The following is a 23,298-nucleotide window of genomic DNA, read 5'->3' as shown; positions in this document are numbered from 1 at the left end:
TTCTTTGATATTTGTGAGGGCTAGCCTCGTGGCCTAGTTAATATTTGTAAATAGCCTATGTGGGCTTGAAAGAATGTTTTTTCCTCCAATTTTGGGATGTAGTATTCCATATTTGTTCATTATATTGAGCATTACATTATTAATTATGCTATTTATAATTCTATATCCATGTTCCTTTTTTTTTTATTTGGTCTGGTTGTGAAAGCTGTTTTAATCTTTGATAAAGGTGATGGATTTATCAGTTTGTCTATATATGGCCACTTTTAAAAGAAAAACTTCTAATCATTTGCAATTATATTAAATAAATCACATTTTGAGAATTTTCCAGTTCTTCTGTCTCACCTGTTCTTTTTGCATAAATCATACCAGCCACTGCCCTATTCTAATCTTGAATTGCATCCTGGGAGTCTCAATGAAATATATATGATTGTTTTTGTTGTTGTTAATATATAGTAAAAATAAGATCTGCCATTTATGAACTATCCACCATGTGCCAGGCATTTGTGCTAGGTGCTTTATTTACAATAAAAGTCCTTTCATCTAGCATGAATGGGATAGGAGGCTGGTTAGTTCACTGGAAAAGTTGATTAAAGTAAGGAATTATTAAGTAATGATACATAACTATGTTGCGAGCGCCTGTAAGGGCAGGTGCTATATTTCAGTCTCTTCCTGAAAGCCAAGGGGACATTAACCCCTCCGCAGGGCCCTATGTCCCTGCGTGGTACTCTAGATGTGAGTGGGGAACAAAGTCCCAGCATACAGGTTCAGATAGAGTGAGTCACACAGCTTTATTTGGGACCAATGTCCCTCCAGAGGCCAATGCTCTGGTAAGCGCAAAAGGTTATACAGAATAGAATAGAATTTAACACGTTGTGTACAGATCACGAGAATCTTCATTTTTTTCTGAGCCATGCGTTAAGGACGGATAACGAGAATTCTCCTTTTTACTGTTGACTCTTTTTACTTTGCATATTTTATTGAATTATTTGTAAAATAATTATAGAATAATTTATAGAATAATTTATTTGTAGAATCTATTATTTATAGAAAAATAATAAATGACATAGAAGCATTTACGCTTTAAAGAGAAGAGTGCATTTTAAAGTAGTTTCTTTTAAAAACCTGCCGGAACAGAGGAGTATGAGGGATTTAAACCCCGCCGTACGCAACGTGTTAATAACGAACCAAGTCCCAGAGTCAATCGGGATGGAGAAGGTTCCTGGTCCAGGAGCGGTGACTGGGCCCCCGATGGGTCTGAGGCAAGCTGGTCTTGCAAGGAAGAACTTTGGAGAATCCTGGTGGCTTGCCCCTTGCAGTCGGACTACTCATAGCATTGCTCTGGAATTCTGCTTTTATCCTTTTTTCCTTGGACTTGTTTACCTCTGAGGTGATAATCGGAAGTTGTTTGCCAGGAGTTGTTTATCTCTTAGGTGATAACCAGAAGTTGTTTTGGTGAAGGTGTTTATCACTCAAGTTTGTTATGCTCAGTTTCACACAAAAACATGTTTTTCACTTCACTCTTATCAGTCTCACACATGTGCGGCCATAGTTCTGTCCCTACTAGTAAACAACTTGTTTTGCAAACTTCAATCCAACATATGTAATACATTTTATATGCTCTATACAACTTTAAACATTTTATTTGAATTTATGCTTACATGTACATTCACCAATCTTTATGTATGATTCTGTTCAGTAGAATTTATCCTTTTTTCACACCTGTAAACCACACCTGTAATGCATTGTTAAGAACATCTGGTTTCTATTGATATAAATTGGAGGGAGAACCCAAAGAAATCTTCAAAGCAATATGAGTGCAGAGTTACAGGTTTTTTATAATTTTTAACCAAACTTTATAGTTATTCTCCCATACCTAATTTGATAACAATTGTTTAGTACCTCATCTTTATGTAGTTACTTACTTCAATTTTATAGAAACTTTTTTTCCGTGTTTCCCCGAAAATAAGACCTACCTGGTTATATTATATTATATTATATTATATTATATTATATTATATTATATTATATTATATTATATTATATTATATTATATTATATTATATTTTATATTATATAAGACCGGGTCTTATAGTAAAATAAGACCGGGTCTTATATTAATTTTTGCTCCAAAAGATGCATTAGAGCTGATGGTCCGGCTAGGTCTTATTTTTGGGGAAACATGGTTGTAGTCATATTCTGGTTAACGTCATGTTTACATAATGTTTAATCAAACTACATAACTAGAGTAACAACGGATTAGTATAAATAGACTTGGGAATAAACTCATCTGACTCCTTGTAAATATACAGCCCTAAACAATAGGAGCGGAAGGTGTGGCTGTGCTGGACAGCAGGCATCTAGCTGGGAGCATTCTGTGTGCGGCTGGCAGCGGCACACTGTAGCATCTCTTGTACCAATGATTTGGAAATCTGCACAATAAGAGTGTAATGTTTTAGTTTGCTATTGTTCTATAAATGATTGTTATACATGTTCTTAATTCTTTTATATTTCAGAGAGTGAAACTTGAAGAAAACTGGGCTCTGGCTCAGCAAAACTAAGCAGAAGAGAAACAGAAAAAGAAATAAGCACAATGGTTATAGTGAAATCATGGAGAAAAGGCCATTTGAAACCTTAGGTTATCTCATGCCAGGAGTTCGGGACCCATCACAGAATGAAGGGGAACACTTGGAAGAGACCAAAGAGGAGCGGGGGTGTACCGTCACTGGAGGTCTGGGAAATGAACCAGGAGATTTAGGGAATGGCCATAAAGATGAAAGATGGGAAAACATAAATCCTGAAGACAGTTTTCCAATTGTTATGTCTGCAGTTGAGTTGGACAATACACCAAAGAATTACCTCCCTAAGGAAGACGATGACTTGTTTCTAAGTTTGTCATTGAGGCCAAATGGAAGCTCTGTTACTTGTCCAACAGTGACGGAAAATCTTCCCCATGTCACCGGTGATGACTGCTCTGGCACGAAGGCAGAAAGCATACTGGAAACACACATCCGCGGTATTAGATGTCCAGGACCGAGTTACTAAGACCCCTTGCTCATTTATTCAGAAGAGAGAGATGGTACCTAGATTAAAGTCTCCCAAACAAAACAATTCTGTGCTATTGGTATGGACCCTGAACTTCAGATAAAGTTTTAAGAAAGGAGTAAATATAACTAAAAACGACTGAGCTTTTTTTCTCAATTTATCCGATGAAGAATTACAGCTGGTCCCTAATAGACAACCCTATTTTGGTAGCTGGCCTGAGGGCCCTCATACGTGTGTATATGTGATCAGAGAGCAAAGATAGATGGTAGAAAGCTGGCCTGTCCTGACAGCAGGCGGCAATTGATTACATTGATGTCCACTTCTGAAGATGCTCAGGACCAGGAAACAGTCCAGGAGAAGCTATTGATAGAAAATGAAGATTTGTCTCTTCCAACTGAGAACATAGATTCAATCATAGAAACAGAAACAAATATCTTTGAAAGCTGCTTACTTAAACTGAATATCCCAGAGTGCCTTACACTCAACAGAGAATAAGTAAAAGAGGCAGAAAAGGATTTTCAGTTTGGCACCAAACTTCAACTTACTGGGACAGAGTCATACTAGTGTAAGAGAAAGGGAGAAATGTGGCTTATTCACAGAAAAGTCACATGGACTAAAATTTATTTTGGAAGAAGAAAAATATAATTTCAGAAATAAATAGTGAAGAAGAGACTAACGAAAACCACATGATCTTTGATCATCATTCATTATGGTTTTACTCTGATATTGTCAAAGATAGTTTTAAATGTTGGGGGAGAAATTTACTCTCATTACCTGCCTATCGTGCGGGGAGGCCTGCAGGGTCTCTGGTCCCGCTCCCCACATAACGCAGGATATGGTGAGGCCAAAAAGGAACACCCACGGAGCCATAGGTAGGGGAGTCATACCACTACGGTCTCACTGGAGGCTGGGTTCACTGGACGTGCGACCTGCTGTCCGTTTTGTCTGCAACCCACCGACGACTCTCTTTCACTCTCCTCCTCTCTCCTCGGCTCTCCTTCGTAGCCGCAGCAGTTATATTAGTGGCTAATGGCTCAATGGCTACAGCTGACGGCCAATCAGCCACAGCTGACGGCCATCTACTACCTGAGCCAGCACCCCTCCACGTGAGGCCGAGAGCCTGTAAACTACTTTCTGGGGCTCTGTCCCCACACTGCCATTTAACAGACTAAGGCACTCTGTGTTTTACAAAAACCCTATTCATTCCGGTGTGCTACAGAAGATATCTTTTACAAGGAAGATACTGTTTTTGACTTTCAAATCTCACATAAGAGTAGATAATAAACGAAGTGACATGGGGTTTGCTTCTCCAGAAATTTTAAGTAGGGCACCTGATACCTGGTACGTATTTAGGATCACTCATGATCTTCACCTTTTAAAGGAAAGCTCTGGTGAGAAGCTGAAGCCACAGGAGGAGCCTCAGCCATGACAGTTCCTCCACACTGGAGAAAGCCAGATTCAACAGGCACTGACCTTGAGCTACTATTGTCACCAGGTTTGTCTTTCAACTAGTAAAGCTTTGTGGATCTATCTCCTGGAGTGACAGTGGGTAAATTGTGCTTATTTGCTACAAATAAAATATCCAGTTTAACATATGCAAGTAGTTTTTCAGGTGTTTCTACCTCGAGCTAGTGATTTCATGCAGTTAACTGACCTTGTGATGCTTTTCAGCAGTGGGAGTGGAGGACCCACAGCAAATGGTGCTTGATCTTCAGAGTCGAGTTCCCTGCCCCCACCTCTGTGACCAATAGTCTTACATGTCTGAGCATGTAGAATACTTGGACTCTGAATTTGAATAAACACTGGAAAGAATGAAGGAAGAAGGAGGCAAACAGGGAGTATGTGACAGAAGAAGAAGCACCTTTTTAAAAAAAAAAAAAAGAAAAAAAGAAACTCTTGCTACTTTCCCTTATTTGGTACATGGCCCTTTCCTTTCTCATTCACATTATGGCACAGATATGAGAATAGTAAAGAAAGGGACGGTGAAGATTAAATGATGGGAAAAAAATCACCTGAAATAGTTTAATTTCTTTTTTAATTAAAGTTTATTGGGGTGACAATTGTTACTAAAGTTACATAGGTTTCAGGTGTACAATTCTGTATTATATCATCTATAAATCCCATTGTGTGTTCACCACCCAGAGTCATTTCTCCTTCCATCACCATGTATTTGATCCCTTTTACCTTCATCTACCATCCCCCTCCCCTCTTACCCTCTGGTAACCACTAAACTATTGTCTGTGTCTATGAATTTTTGTTTGTCTTGTTCTTTTGTTGTTTTTGGTTCATATACCACATATCAGTGAAATCTTATGGCTCTCTGCTTTTTCTGTCTGACTTATTTTGCTCAGCATTACACTCTCAAGATCCATCCATGTTGTCACAAATGGTCCTATTTCATCTTTTCTTACCACCAAATAGTATTCTATTGTGTATATAGACCACAACTTCTTTATCCATTCATCTATTGATGAACATTTTGGTTGTTTCCATGTCTTGGCCACCGTAAATAAAGCTGCAATGAACATTGGAGCACACTTGTCTTTATGTACAAATGTTTTCAGATTTTTTGGGGTAGATACCCAGGAGAGGGATTGCTATGTCACATGGTAATTCTATTTGTAAGTTTTTGAGAAACCTCCACACTGCCTTCCATAACAGCTGCACCAGTCTGCATTCCCACCAACAGTGTATGAGGGTTCCTTTTTCTCCACAGCCTCTCCAACACTTGTTACTATTTGTCTTGTTGATGATAGCCATTCTGACTGGGGTGAGGTGATATCTCATTGTGGTTTTGATTTGCATATCTTTGAAGATTAGTGATGCTGAGCATTTTTTCATATGTCTATTTGCCATTTGTACTTCCTCTTTGGAGAAATGTCTGCCCATTTTTCAATTGGGTTTTTTGTTGTTGTTGAGTTGCATGAGTTCTTTGTATATTTTGGATATTAGCCCCTTATCGAGGCACTGTTTGCAAAAATCTTCTCCCATTCAGTTGGTTGCCTCTTTATTTTGTCGATGGTTTTTTTGCTGTACAGAAGCTTTTAAGTTTTATATAGTCCCATTCATTTAATTTAGCTTTTACTTCCCTTGCCTTTGGAGTCAAATTCATGAAATGCTCTTTGAACCCAAGGTCCATTAGTACCTATGTTTTCTTCTATGCAGTTTATTGTTTCAGATCTTATGCTTAAGTCTTTGATACATTTTGAATTAATTTTGGTACATGGTGACAGATAACAGTCCAGTTTCATTCTTTTGCACGTGGCTTTCCAATTCTCCCAGCACAATTATTGAAGAGGCTGTCTTTTCTCCATTGTATATTTTTTGCTTCATTGTCAAAAATTATCTGTCCATATTTATGTGGTTTTATTTCTGGATTCTCAACTCTATTCCATTGGTCTATGTGTCTGTTTTTCTGTCAGTACCATGCTGTTTTGATTATTGTTGCCCTGTAGTACAAGCTAAAGTCAGGGAGTGTGATACCACCAGCATTGTTCTTTTTCTTAAGATTGCTTTGGCTGTTCGGGGTCTTTTGTGGTTCCAAACAAATCTGATGATTTTTTGTTCTATATCTTTAAAAAACGCCATTGGGATTTTGATGGGGATTGCATTAAATCTGTATATTGCTTTGGGTAATATGGCCATTTTAACTATGTTGATTCTTCCAATTCATGAGCACGGAATGTCTTTCCATTTCTTTGTGTCTTCTTCAATTTCTTTAAAAAAATGTCTTATAGTTTTTAGCATATAGGTCTTTCACATCATTGGTTAAGTTTATTCCTAGGTATTTTATTCTTTTTGCTGCAATTGCAAAAGGAATTTTTTTAAATTTCTTTTTCTGAGATTTCATTGTTAGTATATAGGAATGCAATGGACTTTTGTACGTTGATTTTGTAGCCAGCAACTTTACTGTATTCGTTGATTGTTTCTAATAGCTTTTTGGTGGAGTCTTTAAGGTTTTCTATATATATAGCATCATGTCATCTGCAAAGAGTGACAATTTAACTTCTTCATTCCCAATTTGGATGCTTTTTATTTCTATCTCTTGCCTGATTGCTCTGGCGAGGACTTCCAATACTATGTTGAAAAGCAGAGGTGACAGGGGACAGCCCTGTCGTGTTCCTGAACGTAGAGCAAAGGGCTTCCATTTTTCACCGTTAATTGTGAGATTAGCTGAGGGTTTGTCATATCTGGCCTTTATTTGTTAAGGTATTTTCCTTCTATACCTATTTTATTAAGTGTTTTAATCATAAATGGATGTTGTATCTTGTCAGATGCTTTCTCTGCATCAATTGATATAATCATATGATTTTTGTCCTTTATTTTGTTTATGTGGTGTATCACATTGATGGATTTGTGTATGTTGAACCATCCTTGTGCCCCTGGGATGAACCTCGCTTAGTTGTGATGAATAATCTTCTTAATGCATTGTTGCATTCGATTTGCTAGAATTTTGTTTAGGATTTTTGCATCTGTATTTATCAGAGATATTGGTCTGTAGGTTTCTTTTTTTGTGTTGTCCTTACCAGGTTTTGGTATCAGGGTAATGTTGGCCTCATAAAATGAGTTAGGGAGTACTGTCTCTTCTTCAATTTTTTGGAAGAGTTTGAGCAGGATTGGTATTAGATTCTCTTTGAAGGTTTGGTAAAATTTACTAGTGAAGCCATCTGGTCCAGGACTTTTGCTTTTGGGAAGGGTTTGGATGACTGATTCAATTTCGTTACTGGTGATCGTTCTGTTTTGATTTTCCAGTTCTTTGTGATTCAGCCTAGGAAGGCTATATGTTTCTAAGAACTTGTCCATTTCTTCTAGGTTATTGAATTTGGTGGCATATAGTCCATAGTATTCTTGGATGATTCTTTGTATTTCTATGGCATCTGTGATAACGTCCCCTTTTTCATTTCTGATTTTGTTTATTAGTGTCTTCTCTTTTTATCTTAGTGAGTCTAGCCAAGGGTTTGTCAATTTTGTTAATCTTTTCAAAGAACCAGCTCTTTGTCACATTAATTTTTTCTATTGTCTTTTTGTTCTCTATTTCATTTAGTTCTGCTCTGATTTTTATTATTTCCTTTCTTCTGCTGACCTTGGGTTTCATTTGTTCTTCTTTTTCTAGTTCTTTAAGGTGTAACGTGAGGTTACTTATTTGGGATTTTTCTTGTTTCTTGAGATAGGCCTGTAATGATATAAATTTCCCTCTTAAAACTGCTTTCACTGCATCCCAGAAATTTTGGTAGGATGTATTTTCATTGTCATTTGTTTCTATGTATCTTTTGTCCTCTTTTCTAATTTCTTCTTTGACTCAGTCGTTCCTTTAAAGAATGTTGTTCAATCTCCACATATTTGTGCTTTTTCCTGCTTTCTTTTTGCAGTTGGTATCCAATCTCAAAGGCTTATGATCAAAGAATATGCTTGGTATGATTTCAATTTTCTTAAATTTGCCGAGGCTATTTTTATGTCCCAATATATGGTCTATCCTTGAGAATGTTCCATGTACACTAGAAAAAAATGTATAGTCTGATGTTTTAGGATGAAGTGCTCTATAAATGTCAATTATGTCCATTTCATCTAATGTGTCATTTAGGGCTGCTATTTCGTTATTTATTTTCTGTTTGGATGATCTATCCATAGCTGTCAATGATGTATTTAGGTCCCTAGTATAATTGTGTTTTGGTCAATATCTCCCTTTAGTTCTGTTAGTAGTTGCTTGGTATGTGTCTGTGCTCCCTGATTGGGGGCATAAATATTGATGACTGTTATGTCTTCTTGTTTTATAGTCCCCTTTACCATTATGAAATGTCCATCTTTGTCTCTTGTTACCTTTTTCACCCTGAGGTCTGTTTCATCTGATATCAGTATGTATGGCTATACCTGATTTTTCTCTGGATACCATTGGCTTGGAGTGTCAATTTCCACCCTTTCCCTTTGAGTCTATGCTTGTCCTTGTAGCTAAAATGTATCCCTTGGCGACAGCATATGGTCAGGTTTAGTTTTTTGATCCAATCTGCTACTCTGTGCCTTTTTATTGGTGAGTTCTGTCTATTTACATTTAGGGTGATTATTGATATGTGAAGATTTTCTATCATTCTATCTTTAGTTTTCTTGTAACACTGCGTCTCCATTGTTTCTTCGCCTTTTTGTTGTCTATTATTTCTGTGTGGTGGTATTCTATGATTTTTCACTCTGTTTCTTCTTTTATTACAGTATATATTTCAGTTCTGGATTGTTTTTGAGCAGTTACCATTAAGTTTATGTAAAAGAAAGTTTGATATTTAAAGTATTCCATTTTCTTCAGCATGCTTACTTTCTCCATTCCCATATTCCGGTTCAGGCCTTTACTCTCCCCCTTTTTATGTTTTGGTTGCCACAAACTGTCCCTGTTGATGGTGGTCAAATAGCATCCTTTAGTATTTCTTGTAGTGCAGGTCATGTGTTAGAAAATTCCCTCAGCTTCTGTATGTCTGGAAAGGTCTTTATTCCTCCTCCATATCCAAAGGATATCTTTGCTGGGTATATTATTCTTGGCTCATAATTTATCTCTTTCAATAGTTTGCATATTTGGTTCCGCTCCCTGCTGGCTTGTAGAATTTCTGCCGAGAAATCTGATGATAATCTAATGGGCTTTCCTTTGTAGGTGTCCGTCTTCTTTTCCCTGGCTGCCTTGAGGAGTCTTTCTTTGTCGTTGATTTTAGACAGCTTCAGTACAATGTGCCTTGGAGAAGGCCTGTTGGGGTTGAGGTAATTAGGTGTTCTATTTGCTTCTTGGATTCGAGGATCCAGTTCTTTCCACAAGTTTGGGAAGTTCTCACTGACTATTTGTTTGAATATACTCTCTATTCCCTTCTCTCTTTCTTCTCCTTCTGATATCTCCATTATTCTTATGTTGCTCTTTCTGATGGAGTCAGAAAGTTCTTGTAGAGTTCTTTCATTTCTTTTAAGTCTCAAGTCTCTTTCTTCTTCCATTCATGTCATTTCCAGGTTTCTATCTTATATGTCACTGATTCTTTCCTCCATCTGGTCAACTCTACTACCTAAGCTGGCTATTTCATTCTTAATTTCTTCTATTGAGTTCTTAATCTCCAGATATTCTATTTGGTTCTTTTTGAAAATTTCAATATTTTTGGTAAAATGTTCATGTTGTTCTTTGTGTTCATGTTGTGTTTCTGAGTTCATTAAACTGCCTTTCTGTGTTTTCTTGCATCTCATTGAGTTTTTTCAGAACTGCAATCTTGAATTCTCTGTCCTTTAAGTCACATATTTCCATGTCTTTAAATTCATTTTCTGGAGACTTTTCACTTTCTTTCTGAGCTGTTTTGTTGCCTTGGGTATTCATGGCAATTAGTGATTTATTATTTCTCTTCCTAGACATCTACAGGAGTGGGTTTTGCAACAGGTTGATAGGAAGAGGTCTTTCTTTTGTTTTCCAGCATGTGTTGGTAGAATGTTTTATTTTCTCTCTGACTGCAGCCTTTTTTTTTGGTCTCACACTGTAGTGTTATGTTTTCTCTGCACTATTCCAGCTTCTATCACAATGGGAGGATTTCCTGTTAAGGTGGGCTTCTCCTCTGTTAACAGTTTGCCTGGGTCATAAGGCGCAGAGTCCATGTGGGGATGTGGAGAGCTTTTGAAGTTCCAAAGCTCTTCTTGAACCAGATTCAGAGCCCATGTGTTTCAGCAGTTCTGTTTACTCCTGCAGGGATCCGCCCAGATAGGTGGGGACAGGGGCGGGGTGGGTTGTGAGAGGTGGCCCAGAGCAATGGTGGCGACCACCGCCACAGCCAGTCCTGCTTCCACAGCTTCTTCCCCTTTGCCAGAACTAGTTGGGCTAGGAATGTGTGTCTGCAGACCACATTTCTCAGAACTGCAAATATTCTATTCTTTTGATCAGACACTGCTACTGTTCCACTTCTAGCACTGGGCATGTGGGGGTTGGGTGAGCTCTGGGAAGGTAAGGAGGGGGCAGCTACTGTCAGTGCCTAAGGCTTCCATTCTCTGCAGCAGTGAGGGCTTAAACCACCATTTTCAGCCTTTTTCCCTCAGTCTTTGCTCCGAGGTCTCTGCCGTGAGCGTTCGGTTCAGCCGTGTTATATGCTGCCCCCTCAGCCCTGTGGGCCACAAGCAGAGCCCTAGCAGTCCGAGGTCTTCCCTCTCCCGCAGCTGTGGTAGCTCCGGGAAGCAGCGAGCTCGGAGCACTGAGCTTGGTCTGCATCCTGCACCCGCGGCTCCGTCTCCGCATTTCTCCCTCCCTCCTCCCCCGCGTGCGCAATTTGCCCACCTTTAGGTGAATTCAGTAGTGAGACTCTTCGTCTTGCCTGTCTGCTGTGCAGGGAGTCCTTTGTGGAGTTATAGTTGTTCAATTTGTTGTAAATTCCAGGGGAGATTTCCAGAGGCTCACCTCACGCCACCATTTTGATGATGTCCAAATTTAGTTTTCAATAGTTTAATTTTTAAAGACTGGAGGAAATGGAGCACATGTGCTAACTTTATCTGTAAGTCAGTTGCACGTGTAGATTGTTTCATGCAGTCGATTGCGCATGTCCCTTCCTTTAGGGACAAGTTGTGGGAACAAAAGGGGTCAGAGCTCCAAGCCCTGCAGCCCTCCTGTGTCTTCCTAATGTTTTTCTCCTGCACCCACCGGGGTGCCTGTGCCCGCTCCTCCCTCACAGCTTGTCTCCCAGAGGTTTTTACTTTGCTCCTAAACTCCTGCTCTTCTGGACAGACATGTTCCCCCAACCATGTCTCAGGCCCAGTGTGTCACAGTGATCAGTCTGCCTGCTCGTTGGGGTCTGGTGCCAGGTTTATCATTTTTGTAAGCTTTGTGAATAATCACATCTTAACTCCTGCAATTTTCTATTCTCCTAGATGCACCAAAGAAACATGCCAGTTTAAAAAATTAGAATGCATTTGTTTCTTTGGGAGAATTTTAAAAGATAATTGAAGTCATTTTAGGTCTCTGATCTTAATCCAAGGTCCATATTCTGAAATTGTGTGCAAAATTTTTTTGTGTAATTTTTCTGGGAGAAACAACATAGATTTTATCAGTTTCTCGAGGTGGCGGGGGTGGGGGGGTAGTCCATGACCCAAAAGATGAACAATTATTCATCTTAGAACAGTACCAGAAAACAGTAAGGCACTGTGGGAACAGACTCTAAACCTCCTCCTCCCTTGAATGTACAATACCATCCTAATCACCATGATGATCAAGCAGCCATTAATTAAGCTTTGGAAAGCTTTTTAGAGGAAATAGACCTTATTCATCAAATAGCTTACCTTCTAAATGAAGAGATGAGACTAACACAAAACAAAATTATTGCACATAGAAAATGTAAATGACAAGCTTATGAATATTTTATGAGTGAGGTTAGCAGCGCTATGGGGATTGTGGAAGAGACTGTGGGGTTATGGTTTTGTCTGGGGTAGTTTATTTATGGAAGTGAATTATAAGCAGTATTTATACAAATGTGGCTTACAAGAAAAACAGGGAAAATTTCACATTTGGAAATGACATATTCTTAGAAAAGGAGAGGAGAAAACTGGAAGTCGAGGCTATAGACTGATTTGTGTGGCTAGGTTCTCTCTATGGCCAGTGGCCTTGTAAATGGGGCAGGGAAGTGAAACGAATCACGTGTCAGGAATGGCGCAGACACAATGGGGTGACATAATACAGCCCGATAAAGGCCTGAAGAAACCCAACTGCCCATGTTGCTAGAGATATGTGAGTAGAGCAAAAATATTTTGTGTGGTCTGGACATTAATTGTTTGTGAGGATTCTTTTCCCCAAGACACTCTTATGTGGAAGGAGCAATTTCCAAGACTAAAAGTTGGTATAGTTGCAATGTTTAATACATGTCACAGGAAAGGACTAAATTTTATGCCCTGTGACAGTACCATATAAATGCGATATATATTCATATTTATATTTATATTTATAGTTCTATTTAGTGAACAATGAGGTGTATTGTTTTACATATATATACATAAGCATTTTCATTGAGTCTGGATGGTGTTCCCTAATAGAGGATAGAGGTCTGAGACAAACCAACTCCTGTGTTAGCTGAAATATCTTCAAAACCAGGCTTTCACCATCTAGATATCATGTTTGCATACCTTCATATTTAGGGTAAAAATCTGTGTGACAGATTTTTACACAGAAGATAAAACTTCTTCCTTTTTTTTTCCCTCACAGAATCTTGGTTGCCTGATGGCTACATGGTTCCTCTCTACTGGAAGGCACTGAATGTGATCTATTTGCAATGGAAGACATCAGAAAAGGTATGTTGCTAAGGCTTTTAAAGAAGAATTTCAAAAAAACAAAACAATTGTAGACAATCCGTTCCTCAAATATAACATGAAAGGCTACATCCCTTATATTACATTAGAGAAGGAATGTGCATATTTCTTTCAATCAGTCCTAAAGAGAAAGTAACACTTAAGCCCCGAACTTTGTGTGGTGTGGGCTGGTGTAAGGACCAGTGGGTGACCGAGGTGCCCATTTAGGAGAGTCCTTTGTTCCTCATTATGTCTTTTCTCCTGGCCAGCCCGCCGTCTTATGCTGAGATGATAGAGGAACAACTTAGTGTTCTTGTGTGTCTGACTGGGAGGCGCCTCATTGTTGGTGTTCTATTGGTCCAGAGGGAGACATGCCAATTCTGGCAGGCTGTTCATTTTCCAAGTGGCTGGAGAAGGTCTGGCTGGGAAAAGTAGAAAGGTCCCCAAGACTCTGGAAAGGCCGGTGCTCTGTATAATGGAATGGGGACAGTGCACTGGGTTTCTGTTTACAGTAGTTGATGGTGATTTAAATGTGCGGAGGGGCAATACTAGGGGTACATTTTGAGACAAATAGTAAATCAAGGTTTAGTGACACTATATAGAATTATATAGTTCAGGATAGTGGATCTTTCTTAACTGTTCTTATTAGTACTGCTGGGGGGAAAGTAGATTCGTTTTGTGTGCCCAGTGAGTAAAACCAAATACATTTTTCTAAACTTGGTATCTCCTCATTCCCCATGGCAATCTTATTGCTACCTGAACACACACACACACACACACACACACACACATACACACACTACTTTAAATTGACACTTATGGTTATTACTGTGTTTCCCCGAAAACAAGACCTAGACAGACCATCAGCTCTAATGTGTCTTTTGGAGCAAAAATTAATATAAGAATTATATTATATTTATTATAATATATAAAATATATAAAAATTCTATTATGTTATATTATATTATATTATATTATATTATATTTATTATATTATATTATATAAGACCTGGTCTTATATTATGGTAAAATAAGACTGGGTCTTATATTAATTTTTGCTCCAAAAGACGCATTAGAGCTGATGGTCCAGCTAGGTCTTATTTTCGGGGAAACATGGCATGTTTCTTTTGTCATTTTGGGAGTATTCCCTCATGAGTTAAATAACGGTGCAAACTTATCTCCAATGCCAAATATTAATCATTATTATGTTTTAAAATTATAATTTCTAGAAAAGACATGATGATAGGTTAATAAATGAGAAGTCCTTGAACAACTTATTCCAGAGACCTCTATGTGATCACAAGGAAGTAAACATTGACATTATTTGGTTGTAATAGCTCATACGTACCATAATTAGGGAGTAAATGTAAAAAATGTATTCTGTTACCATAGCAACCCTGTGTTGCTATTGCACACGTAATGTTCTTATTTCCTTTAAATATAGATCTTCTTGTGAAATGCAACAAAGCCAAGATTGTTGCGACCAAATTTATTTTCCAACTTCATTGGTTAGAACATATTTTAGAGCATTCTGTCAACACACGGTTTATGAGAGATTCACCACTGCTATGTGATGTGTGACGGGGGCTGGGAATTAGGGATCCAGGTTATATTTAAATATTAAATGCTTCTCTAGGAAAAGAGGTAAAACATGTAGACAAACTCATATTCTAAACTTGATATCCCGCTGACATTAAAATAAACACACTGCGCTTTTCCCCAAATGCCTAAATTATGAAATAAACACAGCTGCTACGATTTCAGTGTATATGTATCTGTGTTTGATAAGAATTCAATGCACATACATTTGCCATATGTTTTCTCTCCATTTTAACTCTTATTTCTAACAGTAGTCTATTTCCCTTTCTTACCTAGAAATATACATATACCCAGTAAAAATATTTTCATTTGTTTTAAACCTAGTTCTGCCTAAAGAAGACGGAGGAGAACAGATTTGGGAGAAGAGTTTAGAAATGTGGGGACCATTAGAAAATGGGGGATAAATACAGCTAGGGAGATTAAGAGGCCCTGAGGCACTCCAGAGACAGGAGGTGGAGAATGCATTCACTGGTTCAACAAATATTTATCGAGTGGCCTCAATTCAGACATTGTTCTATACACCATCGAGGGCAAGAACATTCCTGCCCTCGAGGGGTGATGTTAGAGGTTAGAGAGGGAATGTCTTCTTTTCCGCCAGGAGGTGGCCCTAGTGTGACACCAGTACAGCAACCAGCATGGACACATTTGGCTGTGGCCAGCTGGGGACTCTGCTACATACCTGCCAGATTTGGATGTTTGTGTGGAGGACACTTTCTGGGCCGTACTTTTGATTTTTATGTTGATCTTCCACATTCATGCAAAACCGCCCTCCGAACCTGGTCTTCACAGAGCAGTCACCCCTAATTATCAATGTTTTCTTCTTGGGGAATTTCATGAGTGTTGTGCAATGTACAGATTTTTTCAATTAATAGAAGAATTGTAAACAATGAGAACGGGCCTCCCTGTTTTGTGTTTGGCATAAGGTACTGAGCAGTGGGCCTCGAGGGGTAAATAGAAATTTAGAAAGAGGGAAATAGCAGGAGAACGTGGCGGGCGTTGGGCGCCACAAATCCCTGCCTATTTCACAACCCTCACTCCTTTAAGGAGGTGGGGCAGAGTGCTGCCGCAAGACCTCAAGCTACCCCCTCGGAGCCTGCTTTCTTTACCTGTAACAAATAGCTTTATAATACCAGCCTGTCCTGGGGGTATGCAAAGAGGGTTAAATAAAATAACAGGCAAGTACTTAGCATAGTGCCTGAGAAATAATAGGCTCCTAGAAAGGGTTAATTCCCCCTCCCCTAAATGCCTCCTGGGGTTCAAGCATTGTCTTTGAAATGCCCCTGGCAAAATGGAAATTGTGAAATCCAGGAGACAAGTTTGTAGACTCAATATACTTGTTAACATATTCACATGAATTGATGTATTAATGACTGAGTTTATAGTGTACATAGCTGATTCTCAGAGGAATGGGATTTGGAACAGGTTTTCATTTAAAGACGGAGGTTGGGCAATGTCAGGGCACAGGCTCTGGGATGAGGAGGAACCAGGCAGGCTGTGGGGGTTGTGGGGACAGAGTGCAGTACCAGGTGCCAGGGGAGTGGCTTCACTCAGGAAACAGCCTGGGAAACTGACAAGAAACTCGAGTCACCATTTTGTTGGGACTCCGTTGGTCTGAGTTTGTTTGCTGTTGAAGACCCTAATTATCAGTAGTGTTCAGTGCTGCCCCAAAGGAGTGTTGCTGGATGGCAAATTTTGTTTACAATCTGTCCAATCATTCCTGATGAGTCACCTGAATAATTAAAAAAACCCAGCGAAAGAGGTAACAACCCGAACGTTTCATCACCTAATTTTGAAGATGTTTGCCACACTCGAATTTGTTTTATGGAAGAAAACAAGGCACAGAAAACTTGGGTATTTTAAATATTGCATCAGGATAGAAGGATAGTCATATGTCCACTTATGTATCCATGATTCCATTTCTAGAATTCTGAAATCCAAAAAGCTCTGAAAACCAAATGTTGATTTTTTGTTTTTTAAATGTTTTGTATTAAAACTAAGTTGGCAGCAAAACTTGACCTAATAAACAGGTTAATTTTACTCCTTTTTATCCCACTTTATGTGACTATGTATAGATTTCACTGCAGAAATATTAATGTTTAATTACCGGGGTGGCCCCAAACCCCACACAGAATGTAAGGCCAAACAAACAAACACGTTTTCTGAATTCTAAAACATGTCTGACCTCAAAGATTTTAGTTAGAGTACTTGAACTATGTAACAGGTACCTTTTCAAAAATTCTGTTTTAGGTTAGTTGTACTTAACAAACTTCAAATATGACAATTCATATCTGATAAATATAAGACAAGGGGTTGGCATTGAATTAATCCCTTTGTTTTCAGAAAGGGAGCCCCGCCTGTTTTATTTCCCCAAACTCCTCCCCATCCTTGTCTTCTCCAGGTTTCCCTGGGGGCAGTGGCCTGATTCTGGGCTTGTTTGTTTCTTAAACAGACTTTCAACCTGGCCTTCCTGTTTAGTGCCCCATTTGTAGCCCCAAACCTTCCAGTTCCTGAAATTTTAAGGGTTATGCAGGGTAAACTGTGTTGCTTCTTTGCTTTCTGTATTCAGGATTCTCTCTCTCTCTCTCTCTCTCTCTCTCTCTCTCTCTCTCTCTCTCTCTCTCTCGTCAAATTAATTGACATCTGGCTATTGTTTTCCAGTTTTCAAAAAATGCTGTGATCTTCTCTCTCTTTTGTTATAGTTTATGCTTAAAAATCAAAACAAAACAACCCCCACAACCACACACACACAAAACCCTCCCTTACATTTTAGTGGGGTTTCAGGGAGGGAGTGGAAGTTAAATATTGTGTTCTGTCTGCCATCTGTATTGGAAATTGAGAGCTTTATTTAAAACAGCTCAGTGTTTTCCTTATGTTCATTTTATATAGTTTTAGTTTCTCTTTTCCCTGGACTGTTGGTGTTTTCCAGACTGCGGACCAGGTTGGGAGTATGGCTGAACTCGCCCGGGGTCCTGCTCCCTCTTCAGGCTCCCAGAGCCCCTGTGACACTGGGCTTGCCTTTGGCCTGGGGTGGGATGACTTCAGGGAAGAGCTGGCCAGGATGAGGGTGGAAGCACAGACAACTGCGGAGGGGACTCTGGCATCTGGCAAACCCTTGCTTTTGAGGGGCCTCTGACAGACATTGATGGATTTCCAGTGAGTACACTAGAGTCCACCCCAGCAGAGGGTCGTATTAGAAACCTTAACAGTGAGGATGGCATGGCTAGGGACCATTTCTGAAACACCTTCCTGCTGTACTGATGCAACCAGCTGACGGTCTGCCTTGGCTTTTACTCGATTCCGATGCCCCCAGCTTTCACTTGCCCTAATTTACAGAATGGAGATTTAGACACATTGTTGGAGCTACTCTTCCCCTTCCCAGGCTTCTTCCTCAAAGTTTACACTCTCCAAGTGCCCTTGTGTGCAGTGGCAGATAATGGGTGCTGTGGAAATAAAAAACATGGCCTTTGCCATGAGTGTGGAGTGGAACACCAAGAAGAGTGAGCGATGGGGTGTAGGAATCAGGCAGTTGGGGCAAAATGGGCAAAATCAGGCTTGTCCAGAGGCCATTTCTGAGTTGGCAGCCTCATCCCAGTCTGAGCACGTCCCCTGGCAATTCAGCCAAGCAGACATATTCTGCATCGTTGTTCCCTGGTTCCTATTCTGCTGTCCTCTTCCAGCTTCCTGCAGCTCCTCCAGGCTTCTAGGGGAAGGGAGGGAAGAGCCAGGAGGGAACAGTGTTAGGTATGGAGAAGGCCAGGGTCCTACGAGCCACGCAGGCTAAGGTGACGTCTCTCCTGTCCTCGCAGCTCCTATCACACACATATGTAACAAGATGAACACATATGTATAAGACTAATTTATGCTATGAGTAAAAAGCAAAAAGAAGTTTTTGGCAGGGGAATAATGACAGAGGGTCAGAGAGAGTGCCTGTACATTTAAAAGGGTTCTGCTATGTTACAGGGTCTCGGGTTCGATGGCCCTTGTCTGGAGAGGGCTCATCTCCTTGTCCCCACTCTCTCAGGGAACCCCCCAGGGGAGCTCACCTTGGTTTCAGACTTTCTGCTATCTTGGCATCTCCTGGGGAGGAGCCTGGGTGGGTTATAACGCAGCACTCCGGGCTTATTTGGACCTGTAGGTTTAAGGGTGATGTTGCTGTTTTCCACTAGCTCTCCTCATTTTCCACATCTTGTTAACTAGTAACGAAGAAACATTTGAATGTTTTATATGCCAAAAATAACTTATAAGATTATTTTCTTTACGTGCATTGTAGTAATGGTTTCTAGTGCAGCCAAGTGAGACAGTGTTGGTCATCCCGTAATGGAGAGACGGAACCAAACCCCAGGGCTGAAAAGTTGGTTGGATGGACTGAGGGCATGAGGAGTGTTTTCACAGGGCTCCTCTGACTCAGGGGAGCCTGCGTGTCTGGCGGCTGCTGTCTCAATGGGACCAGGAAGGATGTGAACACAGCCAGTAGCAAGCTGGCTCTCAGGTCTGTCCTGATGGTCACTGACTGTTTACACTGCTCCTTAGTGACCATTACCACTGGCTTTGTTCGGTCTTAATTTTCAGTAAATCCCAAGCTCAGACTCATCTACTGAGACAGTAGTTCAGGTCCACATACAATTATTGAGCACCTTCTGGATATCAGGCACTGTGTTCCATCTTCCTGTCTAGTGGGAGGAAACAGATACAAAGCAGTAAGTTTCAATGGTCTGGTTTTGAGAAATAAATTGGGGAAAACAGTCAGAGCTTGCTGACTAGTTAAACATGGGGGTTGACAGAAAGGAAAAGCGTCTAGGGTCACTTCCAGGCGCTGCAGACCATTTTCTCCTTGAAACTCTCCCTCCCTGGGCCTCCACACACTTGTCTCCGAGTTCTGTCTGCTTTGCGGAGCCACTTCAAAGGCACAGTCCTTCAAGTTGGTGTCCCCAGGGCCCCCCTGCTTAGCTGTCTGTCCCATTCTCTGTCTCCTCCTCTGAGGGCAAGGACTTCCAAAGCTGCCTCCAGCTTAGACCTCTCTTCTGAGCAACACGCATCTCCCAGCATCTCCTAGGCCGCTGCCTCTGCCACAGGCATTGCAGATGGGTGTGCCAAAGCCTCTGGTCCCCACCGCTGTGCCTTCCTGCCGCCCTCTCCCACCCTGGCTGGGACCCCCTCCACAGGAGGAAATAAAGGCGCATGGAAGTCTCATAGAAATATGCTAGCCACATATGTAATTTAAACTTTTCTAGTAGCCACATTAAAAAAGCGAAAACAGGTGAAATTAATTTTATACTATATTAACCCAACACACTCCACGTATTATCATTTGAACATGTAGTCAGTATAAAACTTACTGAGCTATTTTACATTCTTGTTTCCATACTGAACCTTCAAAATTCAGTATGTATTTTGATCTCAGTTTGCACAGCCACTCTTCAGGAGCTCAGCAGACACCTGTGCCTCCCAGCTCCTGTTTGGGACAGTGAACATCTAGAATGAACAAGGCAGTGTTAGAGGCTGGGCCAAAGCACTCTCGTAAGAAGTGTGATCGGACACATGAGGTATGAGCGTCACTGCTTTTATGATTCACGTATCTTCTCTGTTCCTTATGGTTTTCCCCTAATATTTAGAGCAGCTTTTGAAATTCCAGTGTTTTTCAGAAGTGCTTAGAAGAATCACAAAGTATTCTTCCTCCAGTGCTGGGAAGGGACTTTTAAGGGAGAGGGCCATCTCCTTGTCCCCACCTCCCAGGGAACCCCCCAGGGGAAGGCGCAGTTCTCAGCCACAGACCCTCCCTACTTGGAGAGTCCCTTCCAAAGCTTGCTGGGAAATCTGGGTTTTGTTTCAGAAGGAAGTGACTCTTCTTCACAGTTCCTTTCCAAAATGTTCATACCTTAGCTGCCAGCGACAAAATGTATTTACTTTACAATCATTATTACAGCTGGAGCCACCATGGAGTTTTCCAGGGTGGTGTTAATTTTTAACAGTGTTTTTTCAGTCCCTGTGTGTTGAATTTTTGTTCAGAAGATAGGCTCACGCTAGCACAGTCCTGAGTGTGAAATACTGGAGAGTACTAGTACTACGGTGATCAGCCAATGGGCGCTCACCAGTCCCTGGAACTGGCACTGAATTGTAAATGGTTTTAGTAGGCTGCCCCTTCCCTGGGGGTGGGGGTGGGGTGGGGTCCCAGAGAGGCCACATCTCCTCAGGTGCCAAGAGGGCATGTACCTTTCTTCTCAGGAAACCTAGTTTATGCTACTGTGCACAATCAGTCTGAGTTTTAAGGGTGTTTTTTCTGGGAAGAAGAGATCTAAAGTTATAGAGAGGCAGCAAAGCTTTCTAAGAATATTTTTGGCAGGCTGATAAAGAAGGATAAAAAAATGAAACGATACAAGCTTGGGGGAATGGTGTTAGCCTTGGGACTCCGCCAGATACTGGTACTCACAATGGGGGAGACATTGGCCTTTACTGTTACTATCCAAAATGCGGTCCACATTTTTTTTAATCAACTAAAATGATTTTACTTTCAAGGTCCAGGCCGTCAGGGGTGGGGCGGGGGAGGGCCTGGCTTTTAGGCGGCCGGGCAGCGTCCCACTGTCCCAGGCAGCCCTGCCCTCCGGGCGCAGGGCACCGGTAGGCTGGGAGGGGGCTCAGAGCGGGGGTCGCGTCGCCCGCATTTCCCGGCTGTCAGTCTCCCAGAGTCCCCAGCTTCCAGGTAGGGACGCCCCCTCCCCCGCAGCGCGGCTCGGCGGGTGGGGAGGAGGGGCTGGGCTCCGAGCACCGCCCCTCCATTTATCACATGGCCGGAGCGCCACAAAAACAACAGCTTCGGCCGAGGCCGGGACTTCAGGAAAGGGAACCCGGGGCCCGTGCTGCAGCCCCCACCCCATGGAGGAGGGTTTTCTCGAATCCTTTGGGAGGCTGAGCCTCCAGCAGCCGCAGCCTCGGCCGCCGGCCCCGCCACCCCCGCGCGGGACACCCCCGCGCCGCCACAGCTTTAGGAAACGCCTGTACCTCCTGCGAGGCCTCCCGGGCTCGGGGAAAACCACGCTGGCCAGGTAATTACCCCGGCCTGGCGCCGCCCCGGCCCGGCCTGCGCCCCAGCCCCGGCCCGGCGGCGGGGAGCCCGGGCGGGGGAGCAGGCGGCCGCGCTGTGCGTCCCGTGCCGCGCTTTCCCGAGCACGGTGTGGGCGCTGTGCCCTGCGCCAGCCCCAGGTGGCACGGGCCTGTCCGCCGCCGCGCGGGCCCAGGGCAGCCGGCCGAGGGACCTGCGCCGCCCCGGTGCCCCCAGCCCGGGGTCGGGAGGCCCGTAGGGATCGTCGTCAGGCAAACCCGTGGCGACTGCAGAGAACGCCGCGGGGCCACCCGCCGGCGCACAGGCACTGCCACCGCGTCAACAGGCGTCTTCACCCGGGCGGAGAGACGCGGGGCCGGGGGCGGGCGGCCGCGTCGGAAAACGAGCAGGTTGGGCAGCTGCGTTCGCTGGGGCAGCTGCGGAGGCGCACAGGTGCGCGGGGGGCGGCGGGCGGCCCCGCGCCAGGGGCGCCCGAGTGCGTTTACCCGCGAATTGTGCAGGCAGTACCCCGTGCCAGGTCTGCGCGGACTACGCAGGCTTATCGCCTGCCGCCACCTTTCCAGGCCCACCAGGCCAGCCTCGCCCCTGGACTCCCTGCTGGCACCTGGTTCCAGCAACGTCTACGGTTAGCTCCTTGCCTGTGCCGGCGCTGCCCGCCTGCCTGCTGCCTCCCTCTGCCCGACGCTTCCACTAGCCCTTTAAGACTCAGACCTGTCATAGCGTGGGCACCACCCCACCCACCAGTAGGTGCTCGCCTCCTGGGCTTCTCGGCTTCCTGTTTACACCTCTGTGACTGCGCTTGGTTGTGCACATAGTTTTGTTTATCCTTCTGTAAGTTTCTTGAAGGTAGGGGCCATATCTTACCGTGCCAAGCACAGTGCCTGGCGTGTAGTATGTGCTCCATAGAAGTGGTCCCTTGCCTTCAAAGGGCTTGCCAGCTCACTGGAGAGAGAAGGCTAGCCCAAGAACCGTGGGATGCTTAAGGATCAGGTAGCACACCATACATTCACAAGCTGGTTTGGATGGGAGGAGGGTCTGGGCCCTTTGCAGGTAGGGAACTGTGACAGCCCTGATGACGTGCTGCCAGTTTTAGTTAGGACTCCCCGCTGATCTGTGGAGTAGAAGCCTTTAGCAAAACAATATTGCTACATTTTCGCAGGTGAATGGGATGGGTGACTTCCAGTGGTACCCTTTCCTGAGACACATGCCCATTTCAGTAGGCCTTGTCTCAGTGTGGGTGGGGAGGTGGATGGTGGATGGGGGGGCTGCTTAGAACCCAGAAGAACAGGCTATTTTGTCATACAGTTGGGGGCGGGGGCATCTGTTAATACAGC

At 42.5% G+C, this 23,298-nt stretch overlaps 2 protein-coding genes across 18 annotated transcripts in view; both read left to right on the top strand.

Annotated features, from left to right (window-relative positions):
* Positions 1-23,298, top strand: part of N4BP2L2 (NEDD4 binding protein 2 like 2) — a 99,991-nt gene that overhangs the window by 58,626 nt on the left and 18,067 nt on the right. For 4 of the 6 annotated variants that reach the window (XM_074330096.1, XM_019749587.2, XM_019749585.2 and 1 more), the window contains one exon: positions 2,514-4,342. In XM_074330096.1, the coding sequence (XP_074186197.1) occupies positions 2,514-2,520 (7 nt within the window). In that variant the 3' untranslated portion in view covers positions 2,521-4,342. Of the gene's footprint in view, positions 1-2,513; positions 4,343-13,225; positions 13,312-23,298 lie in introns of those variants that run through there. The other 2 variants (XM_074330093.1, XM_074330094.1) reach the window with 1 other exon arrangement.
* The window catches only part of N4BP2L1 (NEDD4 binding protein 2 like 1), a 31,604-nt gene continuing 29,783 nt past the window's right edge, over positions 21,478-23,298 (top strand). For 5 of the 12 annotated variants that reach the window (XR_012495626.1, XR_012495625.1, XR_012495623.1 and 2 more), the window contains exon 1: positions 21,521-21,947. Coding sequence is in view for 7 of the 12 variants with exons in the window: in XM_074330100.1 (XP_074186201.1) it covers positions 21,778-21,947 (170 nt within the window). In the remaining 5 variants the exon portion in view is untranslated. Of the gene's footprint in view, positions 21,948-23,298 lie in introns of all 12 variants that reach the window. The other 7 variants (XM_074330103.1, XM_074330101.1, XM_074330100.1 and 4 more) reach the window with 6 other exon arrangements.

The sequence above is a fragment of the Rhinolophus sinicus genome, linkage group LG04 (genome assembly GCF_036562045.2).
Source record: "Rhinolophus sinicus isolate RSC01 linkage group LG04, ASM3656204v1, whole genome shotgun sequence".
Lineage (NCBI taxonomy): Eukaryota > Metazoa > Chordata > Mammalia > Chiroptera > Rhinolophidae > Rhinolophus > Rhinolophus sinicus.
Note: the sequence above shows the minus strand (reverse complement) of the source record. Positions and strands in the feature narration are given on the sequence as shown.